At 37.3% G+C, this 13690-nt stretch overlaps 1 protein-coding gene across 2 annotated transcripts in view; it reads right to left on the bottom strand.

Annotated features, from left to right (window-relative positions):
- LOC150080626 (glycerol kinase-like) overlaps positions 1 to 13690 on the bottom strand; it is a 420206-nt gene that overhangs the window by 42408 nt on the left and 364108 nt on the right. For both annotated transcript variants that reach the window (XM_090381601.1, XM_090381600.1), the window contains exons 14-15: positions 1151 to 1235; positions 809 to 932 (exon numbers count right to left, since the gene is read on the bottom strand). In XM_090381601.1, the coding sequence (XP_090237727.1) occupies positions 809 to 932; positions 1151 to 1235 (209 nt within the window). The remainder of the gene's footprint in view (positions 1 to 808; positions 933 to 1150; positions 1236 to 13690) is intronic.

Below are 13690 nucleotides of genomic sequence, written 5' to 3'. Positions count from 1 at the left end.
ATAATCCATCTGTTAAAAAAAAAAAACTGAAATCTACATAACAGATTTTTCCTAACAAGGCACTTATCTTTCATATATAGTGCATGGCTAGTTTGTTATGTACAATGGCCATAGTGAGTAGCACAATTTAGCTCTCGGGGCTAGGCTTCATGAAGTGCTAAAAGTGTTGCACAGGAATCATAGCCCATGCAGACTCAATTATGTCCCCTGCAATTGCCTCAGATTATACAGCAGTGGATCCCTATCATAAACAATTAATTCCACCTCATCCAACAGTACTCAATTGAGTTGAGATCCAATGACAAGCAGGCCAATGAATAAGAAAAATGGTAAAGTCACTCTTCCTTTGCCAAATTTCACATGCATGCATACATACATACATGTTACCACCAGGTATATCTGATTTCCTGCTTTGTACAGCCTGATACACCACCACCCCTAATGGAGTACTTGATCCTTTGATGATGCAGATGTACTAATAACCTAGTCATTCAGTGTACGTGGCTACTGCCTTTAGTTGCAGCAGAATAAAAATTGAATAAAAGGCATTTTTAAGGAACGAATAAAAGGCATCCTTGTTTTTAAGATATCGATTATAGTTATTTTTGTTTATAAAATCAACCAACCACCTCAAAAAAAAAAAAAAAAATCAGACCCACTGCTGATTATGTAAGCTAAAAACAGAATCTTATGATTTACTTAGGAAAATGAAATAAAAAGATTCTCCTTATTGCTTAAATGAATGATATAAAGGACCCTGATGATAATATTTTCGGAATAATTTATCATTTGCAGAAATATAGCTTACCAACAGGAATTCCTAGAAGATCAGACTGAATTTGCATTAATAAATCATTCACAGTCATTCCACCATCAACTTGAAGTCTTTCTAATTTCAAACCACCACAATCTTTATTCATTGCATCTATAACCTAAAATTTTAATCAGATAAGTTTTATCATCTTATAAAAAACAGTTGAAAATTTAATGAGTTTGAAAGATATTTTCTTTTCTAAAATCTAGGCATGTTCAAGAGGCAATAATTTCTAAAATTTCATTTTACAATTGATCTCATTTGTATCATCAAGTTAAAGGAAATATTAAGAGAGAGAAAATAATTTTTTGAATAATAAAGTGTTGCATTACTTACTTCTTTTGTCTGAAAGCAAACTGCTTCTAATGTTGCTCGAACAAGATGAGCTTTAGTTGTAAACTGTGTAAGACCACATATAATACTAGAAAGGGAATACAAAATTGAGAACTATCTATATACTTAGTTCACATACTTATTTTATACATGCCATATTTACTTTCAGAATTTTTTCCATTGCATAATTATTTCCACCACTAATTTCAAGAAGCAAATTAAATGAAAAAAATTTATATTTTCATGCTATAATAAAAGGAGAAGAATAATGTTAGAAATAAATCTTTCAAGCATTGTCATGTATATGCTCACAGTCAGCAGTAACTGTTATAGCATCAAATAGTTTTAATTTCTTTTTTGTTATAAATTTTGCAAAAAAAAAAATTATTTTCTTTAACTCATATCTGTTTGTTATTTATATTTTTTCCAACAAGCAATTCAACCAATGCAGGTATCACTAGGGCTTACAATACCCGGATTCCGGGATCCCAGTCATTTTTTTCTGGTATTCAAAAAAAACCTAAAAAAAATATAGGTTTTTTTGATACTAATTTTAAAAATATTTATTTATTCACATGATTTATTCACATAAAGGTTATAAAATCGACAACAATAAATCGTTATACTGCTGAATTTGCAAATGAGGGATTGTTATACACAGTACAAATGCTGTTGTTGTTGTTATTTGGTTTTTAGGAGCATTAGCAACTAAGGCCATATTGCTCTAGGGATATGCGGTGGTCATTCCCTGACCTTTCCGCATCCTCCGTATTTGGTGATCACGGGCTCGAACCCCGGTCTAATCAAAAAGCGTGTGCTACGCACTGCTGCTCCTGCCCACCTGGCTATGGAGACGCCAAGTACAAATGCAATGGAAACCTGAAAATGTCATGAAACTGTAAGACATTAAATCTTACAAATATCCACACTTTACTTCCACACACTCTTAGTAAGTGTGTGTGGAAGTAAAGCACTTAAAGAATAACAAACACATCATTACATAAATATTTCCATTAGTGGCAGTAGGCTTGGTAGGGCAGTTAAGGAATATGGTGAACAATGGTATGGCAAGTGCAGAAGGGTTAAAATTAAAAGCTTCTGAACAATTGTTTAATCCCTCTATTACACCACTACTTGAGGATGCGACACTTAGTGCATTTTAGGAAAGGGTGTTGGTAAGGAGCAGTTCAAAGGTATTGTGAACAAGTGATCTTGAAGTAAAAGATGAAAGCATTTCATTGTTTGGGAAAAATATTCTGTTTTTCCCACCAAAGGAAGAAGAGTGAGTTTAAACAATAACACCGTGATTGGGTCAGGTTTAAATTAGATAGTGGAAGATGCGTAAATGTGTGCAACCCCCTCTGGGATTTGCACATAACCTTGCGTAAATGATAAGGAAATAAATAAGGTGCTTGCATCAAAAGAGGAGTTTGTGGTTGTTGTTCAGAGGGGATGCAGACTTCCAGTGGTAGTTCTGGGTTCAATTTGGTTCCAGTTCTGGGAGCGTCCAGCTATATAGTGAAGGGTTCCACCGGGCATGTTCCTGTGCTAGAAGTTAATCCGGAAGTTGAATAACAAGCCAGTTAGAGGGTGCCCTGGCTTCTACTACTGCTGTGGTAATTTCCTTCAGTATTAACAGAGAACTGTTCTCAAAATCCCGAAATAAGACAGTATTGGAAGAGCTATACAGCAGAGATGCAGAGTTTAACTAAGAAGAGAGAGAGAGAGAGAGAGAGAGAGAGAGAGAGACATTACTGCTCTCTGTGGAAGGAACCCGCACAGAGGAATCCCACCATGAAAGAGAAGGTCTGAACTGTGTTGTTTTGGAAATGATATTTAGATAAAGTGGAAGATTATTTTAGAGTAAGATTGTACTGAGTATATGTTAAATACTTGTACATATATTAACAAAACAGAATATTTTATTTAGTTTTAGTTGGACAGAATATTTCTTGTGTACATGTTTCACATGAAGATTGTATCTGTCTGCTGCTGTTAATGTATATTAATATAAAAAAGTTTATATTAACATACATTAATAGCAGCAGACAGATTAAAAAAGTTTCTCGTGTTTCTTCAACATGAAGAAACACGAGAAATAAGGAAATGTTTAGTATTGAGTTGGTTTATTAGTTGAAGTTGTAAAGAAAATTGATATTGCTAAATTAAGAGAAATTACGTGGAATTGTTAGCATTAAGTTAGCGACTTATGGATTGCTGTTGTGAAGAGAATTGATATTGGTGATTAAGAGAAATATGAGAAAGTGATTAAGATTGAATTAGTTTAGTGTTTGAAGCTGTAGAGAGAGTTGAAATTGTTAATTGAGAGAAATTTTATGGAAATTATAGCATATATTAACAGAATTGAGTTTCTTAAGAGCTCACTTTATTCGGACAGGTATGTGAATGCTTATTTTTTTGGTTTTTAGAATAACTGTATGTTTAATAATTTTTGCTAGAATATTTATTATTGTAATAAGAGTTTGATTTAAAACATGAATTCAAGTAATTACTTGTTTTTTCCTTACTTTATTGCACCTAATTGTCACCAAAATTTATTGCAAAAAATGTTTTTTTTTTGGAATACCGGTATCCCGGTTTCATAAATTAAAAATACCAAAATATCGGTATTAAGATTTTGACCAGTATTGTGAGTCCTACACATCACTGCAATAGTGGAACATGAAACTTTTCATATCAGCAGAAATTATCCTACATAATTCTCTTAATAATCTTATACCATACAAAATAAAATAAAACAAAAGGAAAGGAAAGGGGCATTTTCACCAATTATAATTAGCCAGTGTATGTGCAGGAGTGGGAATTATAATTGGTGAAGATGCTCCTTTCCTTTCCTTTTGTTTTATATGGTATGAGATTAAGTCCCCTTCTCCAAAATTAAAATCCATGCCTTTACCTTTAAATACTGAAACATCTTTCTTCATATTGCAACTAAAGACTCCCTAATCACTACCTTTCACCGATTTACTTACTTTTCTCTGCTCCTATCTGGCCATATATAGCAAAGGAACCCTGGTAGGTAGTGATTAGGGAGTCTTTAGTTGCAATATGAAGAAAGATGTTTCGGTATTTAAAGGTAAAGGCATGGATTTTAATTTTGGAGAAGGGGACTATGACAGTTTAAGGCTCTACATGACATCTATTTATTGGGCAAATTACAAAGCTAGGGCAAATATATTAGAATTATGAAATGCCCTTAAAGCAATCATCACAAAAGCCATTAATACATTTTTTTTTTAATAAAAATTCCAATTCGATAATTGTAGATTACTTAAAAATTACTTCGATAATTATAGATTACTTACTGAAAATTCCAAATATAAGATATATTAGAAACCTATAATACTGTACCATCATGGGTTGAAAGTTGAGAAAATGAAAGAAGGTACTTGTGATATTAGCCTTGAATTTCTGTAGATTGTAATTTTCAGAGAATATATGTGAAGGGAGGGTGTTCCAGAAAATGGAAGTTGAAGGAATAAATGAGGAAGAAGAAAAGTTGATTCTGTGAGTTTGAGGTTGGACAGTAAAAGAAGGCTCACTGGTTGCAGCACACATTAAGACTGGTTTAGAAAATAAAAGAGGAATTATAGATGCCAATTCAGAAGAACAATTCCCATGGAAGCATTTATATAGAAAAGACATGCAGCAGAAACAGAATGTCAACGAGAAAGTGGAGAGACTTAGTAAGAGATGAGGTCATCAATAAACCTAACTGCCCTCTTTTGAATGAAGTCGAAAAGCCTGAGAGAGAGAGAGAGAGAGAGAGACAGAGAGAGAGAGAGAGAGAGACAGAGAGAGAGAGAGAGAGAGAGAGAGAGAGAGAGAGAGAGGTTATATGGGCACTGCCTCTATAATCTCTCTCTCAGGTAGGGTGAATTTGAGATAGGTACAGAGTGACTAGCTGAGAGCAAAAAAGCCCACTTTTTCAGATGCAGAGGAAGCAATATAACTGATGTGCTTATGCAGAGAGAGAGATAAGCACAGGAGCAGAAGAACCCTTTTTATGAGATATAAGACGGGACTAAGTTTTAAAAGGATTGAAATTAACTAAATTATCTTTACTGCACTGCACTTTGCTGCATTTAAGGAATTGGTAGTGGATATTTGAGAAGTTGAAGCTGTTTTGGCAGGGCAAGGTTTCTCAAACTGGAAGGTGGAATGTATTGTGCTATTATCAGGAAACTATGGATAGGATTTACAGTCAATGTAAAAAGGTCATTCATTAATTACCCAAGAGGAAAAGATTGGGAGAAAGAATTGAAAACCCGCATTAGTGAAGAAGTTAGAAAGAGAGCCATCTACCATCACCTGCAGTCAGAGAGAAAAATGAATACTCAATTACAAAAAACAGTTTTTTTGTAATTGATGTAAAAGATGGAAGCTTATTAAGAAGACCTTCATGCCAAACACAATCAAAAGCTTTTGAAATGTCAATAGCAACTGCTTGAGTTTCACCAAGCTTTTCCATTGAATTTGTCCACAGATGGGTAACAAGCCAGTATATCACCAGTGGATCAACACTAACCATACTGACAATCATTGATCACGTGGATAGTTTCTAGATAGTGTAGGAATTGGAGATTAATGGAGTTCTCCATTACTTTAGAAAGAGCAGAAGTGCAAGTGTTAGTTGTCTGACGACACCAGGGGTTCCCCCCATTTCCGCTGAACAGAAGTGCAATGGGATGATAATTGAATGGGAAGGATTTGTCACCCATTTTAGGAACTCATTGAATAAGAGAAAATTTCCAAGCAAAAAGAAAAAGCACTGAATAAGAAAGAGTAAAAAGGCAACACAGAACAAGAGTAAGCTCAGGAGCACAGGTTTTCTGAACAGTGGAGAAATACCATGAGGATTTGGAGCTTTCTAGGCATCAGGATTCTTCAAAATTCTTCTGATATAGAAGACCACAGGAAGACAAGGTAGATGCCCTAGAGGGATTTAGATTGTGGACTCATCAAGCTCTCAGCTGCCCAAATCAATGCCCAAGCTTGCACTTGATCATCAGATAACATTATGGCAACCCCCAAGGCAGAATGTGCCGAATCCACAGGGACTAGTTGATGTCGGTGACTCCATTGTCAGGGAAAAGGGAAACATATTGTGCAAAAAGGATAGCTGGAATAGGACCAGGGTATCTACAAGGGGTAACGGCTGATGATATTGTAAAGCAGATGTCATCTTTTAAGGGCAATAAAGATAGTACATGTTGTAGTACGCGTTGGCACTAATGACATTAAGAGTAGGAGATCTGCAGACTTACTTTACAAGTACAAATCAGTGTTGGAAAAAGTCACAAGAAAGGATTAAATTTTATTTTAAAGTGTCTGCCAAGGTGAATGTCTGCCCAGACTCGACAGGAGGGAGTATATGATTAGAGCCGTGTCAATCAATTCGGCACTGGAAAGACTGTGCAAGGCTCATTATTATTATTATTAGCCATATGTTGTAAGGAAGCCCGAGGCCTATGCTGCATAAGCCAAAAAAAAAAAAATTCTGTGTTACCCTGAGAGAGAGAGAGAGGGAGAAGTAGAAGGGAACCACCAAGAAAGAGAAGAATGATATCCAGCTCAGGACCCTGGGTGTGCCAAGCCCATACTCACAAGATTGAGCCCCTGTGGTTGAAATGGGGCAGAATTTTTCTCAGCTTGATCTGTGCACGTTAACAGAAGAGACTGCTTCTACAGGAATGGAATACACTTAAATAGAAAGAGTACAAGAATATTTACTGATGATATCGTTGTTGTTGTTGTTGTTGTTATTTGGTTTTTAGGAGCATTAGCAACTAAGGCCATATTGCTCTGGGATATGCGGTGGTCATTCTCTGACCTTTCCGCATCCTCTGTATTTGGTGGTGACGGGCTCGAACCCCGGTCAAATCAAGAAGCGTGTGCTACGCACTGCTACTCCTTCCCAACTGGCTACAGTGATGATATCGAGGCAGTTTTAGGCAGGTTGGAAAACTGTTAGGTTGGGGGAATACACAGACTAATAGATTAACAATAGCCACAGAGGTAAAAGTGATTCTTCCACTGCTTCTATTTGAACGAGCAGCAGCATGGAAAGGAAGGTAGAAAGGATTTAAAGGGCTGCTGTGAGTCATCAGGGAACAAGTAAATACATGGGCTGTATTAGGGTAACTAAGAGTAAGAACAGGTGTATGCATTATAAATCAACTGGGATTGCCTTTATTTTAGATATAGGAAGCTTCTTTTCCAACTCTCCTAGTCCAACTCGCTAATAATTCTTGAGGATGACAATATCTATTTTGTAAAGTAGGTGGGACATCTTCCCCGCTGTCAGAACCGCAGTGCCGACCGGGCTAGCCGAGTGGGTAAAGTACCTCCCTGGCAGCCCAAAGGTCGCGGGTTCGATTCCCGCCTCGGGCTTGGATCAAAGTACTGCCAAAAACCTTGGGAGGTGCAATATGGCCACAGAAGCCGATGCGCCAACAACTACCAAATCAAAAAAAAAAAAAAAAAAAAAAAAAAAAGAACCGCAGTGTTTACACCGTGCGGTCTCAACAATGAGCGCTCATGACTGCTGTCTACAAACACCATACTTCTAGCAGCATGGAAACCATTACTTGGATTGGCATAAAATTAGATTTTTGAGGTCTGAACTGTTTAATAAATATGGACCGATTATTTCTTTCGGTCCTATAGCTGGACTTTAGGATTAAATTTAGGGGTCTAATAAAATTGGATATGGGGGGGGGGAGGATTATTCTCTACATTCCTTAAGTCGGACTAGAACTTTTCACAGGAACAGAGCAACTCACAATTAATCCGAAACTTTTGTCTTATGTTGCAGTGTTTGTTCGTCACGCATGCGTATAAGTGACCAATCGTCGGACAATACGAATTGCCTACGGATATTGATTGAAGTTTCATCTCTAAGGTTTCTGCAATAAGTAGTTTGTGATAGTTCTGTTGAATATTTATAATTTTTGTTTCGTTAAAGCTGAATGAATGTCGTTCATTTATTGCGTGGAACGAAAGTTCCGATGCATCTGAACGACCCGCCCGCACAGAAGCTTCGTGTTGTTTTGCTCGAAGCTGTGCCACTCCCATGGTAGATCCTACGTAAACAGCATCGCAATTTTTGCATGGAATGCTGTATACGAGATCATGCAGTGATTGGAATGTGGTGTTTGAAGGTCGATTTCTGAAGAATATGTATAATTTGTTCATGGGTTTTGCTATGATTTTCATGTCGGTTCCCTTGCATATTTGATTAAGTTTATTGTACCAGTACTCGACATATGGAATGGTGATGAAATGTATTTTGGTCTTGTCAGATTTTTGTGCAATGTTTGTTGCGAGGTTGTTGTTATTTATTTTATCACGGGCTATTGTTTTGACTTTGTTTATGTAGGTTAGCGGGTAACCCCTATTTGAGAATCTTGTAGTTAATTCATTTATTTCAGTAGTTGGAGAAATTTGGGTGGAAGAATATTTAAAGGCGTTAAGAAATTGGTTCAGCATGACTGATTTTTTGTATGGTTGGGGATGATAACCGTGGAAATGCAAACGCATCCCCTTATTAGTGGGTTTTCTATATATGCTGAAATTTAGTTTTTGTCCTAATCTGTGTATGGTAAAATTAAGGAAGTTTATGGAGTGGGTTTCTGCTTCAATTTCTAATTCAAATTTTAATCTCTGATGGATGTTATTAAAAACCTGAAGAATATTGTTTATGGTCAAATGATCTGTGATAATTAGGATGTCATCCAGATATCTTCCGTAATATGTGATCTGTGGTATAAATGGCTCAAGACGGATCTTTTCTATTTGTGTAAGTATAGTTTGGCAATGAGTCCACTGATGTTTGGCCCATTGGGAGGCTGAAAATCTGTCTGTATATTTTTTCTTGAAAGAAAATGTAATTTGAATTTACTAATAGTTTTGTTAGTTCGAATATTCTGTCTTTGGGGAGTTGGTGTTATTAATTTTCATGTTATCATTGTTCAAGTAGGCCCAGACTATGTCTAAGGCACATTTACATTAGTGTATAGTGAAGTCACATCCAGTGAATATAACTTCATATCCTCCTTGATATGGAGATCTTTGAGGTTCATGAATAAAGCATCATAGTTTTTTATGTTATATGTTAGGAGTTCTCGGAGTAGTTTTAGAATTGGGTAGATGAACATGGCTAAGGAAGCAAAAGCTGAATTCTTATATGACACGATTGGACGAATTGGGTATCCTGTTTTGTGAAATTTTACTTGGCCAAATAAGGTTGGGATACTGTGTGTGTGGGCTTTAATTTGTTTAAGTTGGGCCATAGTGATGTGGTCATCTTTCCTATAGGTGGTGAGCATTTTGTTATATTTGCTAACTAAGCTGTTGAACTCTGATGGTGCAACCTCTTCGTATGACGTTGTGTCTGAAATGATGGTGTATAATTTATTTATATAGTCTCCTTTATTGAGAATAACTACTGTATCACCTTTGTTGGCCTATTGAATAATGATATCTCGGTTTTGTCTTAGTGTGTGTAAAGCTTTTGCTTCTTCTCTATGTCATTTTGATATTGAGGGGATAGTTTGGTTTATGATTCGATTAGTCTGTTGGATTAATACGTTTTTTTTTGAGGCAAATCTCTAAGAGCGAACTCAAGATCAATAATCATTTGTTTCTTGGGGGGAATCGCGGCGGTAAATTATAATTTAAACCTTTATTTAATAGGGCTATTTGCTGAGAAGTTAGCATAACAGATGATAAGTTCTTTACATTATCTCATAGATTGGGGTCGTTTTGTGAACCAGCGTTTAAATTGACCCGGAAGTCATTAATATGTGGTAGATGTCTATTGGGAAAGGTGTGGGAATTTTTATCTGCATTTTTGGTGTTTCGGTATGCACTCTGATTTTCAAAACGATTGTGAGACGAATGATGACTTCTGTTGTGCGGAAAACCCCTAAGGGTTGTAATTTTAGGTTATGTCTATTCTCTAATGTGGAGGATTGGGCATTGATTTTTAATTGAATGGCTTCCTTTAGGGTATTCCAATCAATACTGTTTAGGTGTTTTCTAAAAATATTGCGATATCGTTGAATCTGTTTAAAATATATCTTTTTTAGATTAAATCGAGATTTTAAAGCTAGTTTTACTAGTTACTTGACGTGGTAAGAACTAATTTTTTTCAAACCTGGCCGAAATTTAGCAAATTTCGGCCAGGTTTGAAAATCCAAGGAATACAAAAATTACTTCTTACCACAGGCGAGTCGTTCAAATGCATCGGAACTTTCGTTCCACGCAATAAATGAACGACATTCATTCAGCTTTAATGAAACAAAAATTATAAATATTCAACAGAACTATCACAAACTACTTATTGAAGAAACCTCAGAGATGAAACTACATGAAACTTCAATCAATATCCGTAGGCAATTCCTATTGTCCGACGAATGGTCACTTATACGCATACGTGAAGAACAAACACTGCAATATAAGACAAAAGTTTCGGATTAATTGTGAGTTGCTCCATTCCTGTGAACATGACGCCCGAAAAGTTCTAGTCCAACTTAAGGAATGTAGAGAATAATCCTCCCCCCCCCCCATATCCAATTTTATTAGACCCCTAAATTTAACTCTAAAGTCCGGCTATAGAACCAAAAGAAATAATTGGTCCATATTTATAAAACAGTTCAGACCTCAAAAACCTAATTTTATGCTAATCCAAGTAATGGTTTCCATGCTGCCAGAAGTATGGTGTTTGTAGACAGCAGTCATGAGCGCTCATTGTTGAGACCGCACGGTCTGGACACTGCGGTTCTGACAGTGGGAAAGATGTCCCACCTGCTTTACAAAATAGATATTAGCATTAGCATTAGTAGAGGCATATGATGCAAGAAAGCAAGCTTATTCAGCATCAGCCAAAAAAAAAAAAAAAAAAAAAACACACCATTCCCATTTCACCCCTCCGTTCGCTCAAAATACCCGTCCAGTTGAACCTTAAATTTGTTTAGGCTATCAACTTCAATAACAAGTGATGGAAGTCGATTCCACCAACCAACCACCCGCGTGCCAAAGGCAAATTTCCGCACATCTATCCGACATCCGTCCTTCCTCAATTTGAATTTATGCCCTCTGAGCTGATTATTCTGAGCAAGATGAAGAATCCCATTGGCATTGAGCATGCTCAAACCACTCAAAGCCTTATACACCTCTATCAGATCACCTCGCCGGTGCCTAGTCTCCAGACTCTGTAATTTGCAAAACTTAAGCCTTTCTTCGTAAGAGCAACCCTTTGTTCCATTCACTAATCTTGTTGCCCTTCTCTGTACCCGTTCCAGCAGCTCTACATCCTTCTTGAAATGAGGCCTCCAGACCTGTATACAGTACTCAAGATGTGGCCTAACCATTGCCTTATACAAGGGAATAATCACCTCCTTATCCCTGCTAGAAAAATTCCTGTATATCATTGACAAGACACCATGAGCTACTCTTGCAGCTCGTCTGCACTGCTCAGAGAACTTCATATCTGCCTGCACAATTACCCCCAGGTCCTTTTCATTCTCCACTACTGTCAGTGTAGTACCGCAGAGTTGATACGTTGCTCTGGGGTTACTGTTTCCCATATGTAGTACTTTACATTTGTCAATGTTAAACTTCATTTGCCACCTCTCAGCCCATCTGTTCAACCTTTCCAGATCCTGTTGCAGCAGCATAGCTTCAGTGGTGTCCTTAACAACCCTGCCAACCTTTGTATCATCTGCAAACTTGGAAATTAAACTTGATATCCCATCATCAATATCATTCATAAACACTGAAAACAACAACGGACCCAACACTGAACCCTGAGGAACTCCACTAATAACATTAGTCCACGTTGAGCAGTGTCCACTGATTACCACTCTCTGTCTTCTGCCACTCAACCATCCCTTTATCCATAGCAGCAATTTGCCTCCAATGCCACACTGCTCCAATTTGTGCAGCAGTCTTCCATGTGCAACAGTATCAAAAGCCTTTCTAAGATCCAAATATATAATATCAAAGTTATTCCCTGCATCCAGTTCTTTTGTGACTACATCACAGTATCCACTCAAATTGGTCAGGCAAGACCTGCCCTTAACAAAACCATGCTGCGTCTGAGCTATAACTGAATTCTTGTCTAGATGATCCTGCAGTGCTTCTTTAACCAGTGCCTCCATTAATTTACCTGGAACAGAAGTTAAACTAACAGGTCTATAATTACTTGTGTCAGCCTTTCATCCTCCTTTGTGAATTGGGGTTACATTTGCACATCTCCAGTCTATGGGTACCTCCCCTGAGTCCAAAGAAGCTCTCATAATTATGGCTAGGGGTTTGCTTACTTCCTTTGCTGCCTCCTTTAATATAACTGGATAGATCCCATCCACCCCAGGTGGCTTTTTTATGTTTATCCTCAACAATCTCTCCTCCACTTTCCTCTCAGTTATTACAAAATCATCTAGCTCACTGCCAATGTTTACTTTACCTACATCATTCTCCTTCCTGAATAACTCCTCATGCGTGAATGTAGATGCAAAATACTCATTTAGATTGTTAGCCACCTGAGCAGGATCCTCACTGTTGAACCATCAATATCCAGTGGACCAATCTGATTCATCCCTTTCCTTCTTGAGTTTAAATAGGTAAAGAACTCTTTTCTGTTTTTCTTTGCATCCTTTGCCAAGGATTTTTCGTAGTCTGCCTTTGCTGCCTAATCTCCTTTGTGACTTGGGTATAGACCAACTTATATCTATCATAGGCTTCCATGTCACCCATTAATTTGTATGTATCCCATGCATTTTTCTTCTCTGCCACATGTCTCATTAGATCATCTGACAACCATTTAGGCCTAAACCTTGAACAATATTTCTTAGTTGGTATGTAAAGCCTGGTAGCCTCCAAGATTAGTTCCTTGAATGCTTCCCATTTTGAGTTTGCTGTTGGTAACATCATCAGTTGGTCCCACTGTATAGAATTTAAATACTGTCTCAGACCATCATAGTCGCCTTTACGAAAACAAAAACCCTTCCCTTTACCTCTGATGGTGGTTACCTCCTTGAGTAAATCCCACTTCAACACACTGTGATCACTGCCACCTAGTGGTTCATTTATCTGCAGATTCTTAATGCATGAAGAATCACTACTGATAATCAGATCAAGAGTATTGCTCCCTCTTGTTGCCTCACGAACATGCTGATGTAGAAAACAATCATCCAATAAATCCACAAAAGCCTTGCTAGTGTGCGAGTGACCAATCCACAAATTCCAGTCAATATCTGGGAAATTAAAATCCCCCATTATAAGACTCTCTGATTTACTGGCCCACTCTATTTCCCTGTACAATATCTTATTATACTCATCAGAGTCATTAGGCCTATAGCACACTCCTACTCTCAATTTTGATTTCCCTATGCTTATGTCACACCAAACTGACTTGACACTGCCCTGCCCATCGATGTCGACTGGCTTCACTTCCTTGGACTTTATGTGTTTCATAACTAATAGCATAACCCCTCCTCCCCTCCTGTCCTGTCTATC

This window comes from Mastigoproctus giganteus, chromosome 9, assembly GCF_048544385.1.
Source record: "Mastigoproctus giganteus isolate SK-2022 chromosome 9, ASM4854438v1, whole genome shotgun sequence".
NCBI lineage: Eukaryota > Metazoa > Arthropoda > Arachnida > Uropygi > Thelyphonidae > Mastigoproctus > Mastigoproctus giganteus.
The sequence above is the reverse complement of the archived record's forward strand: the minus strand, read 5'-3'. Positions and strand labels throughout refer to the sequence as shown.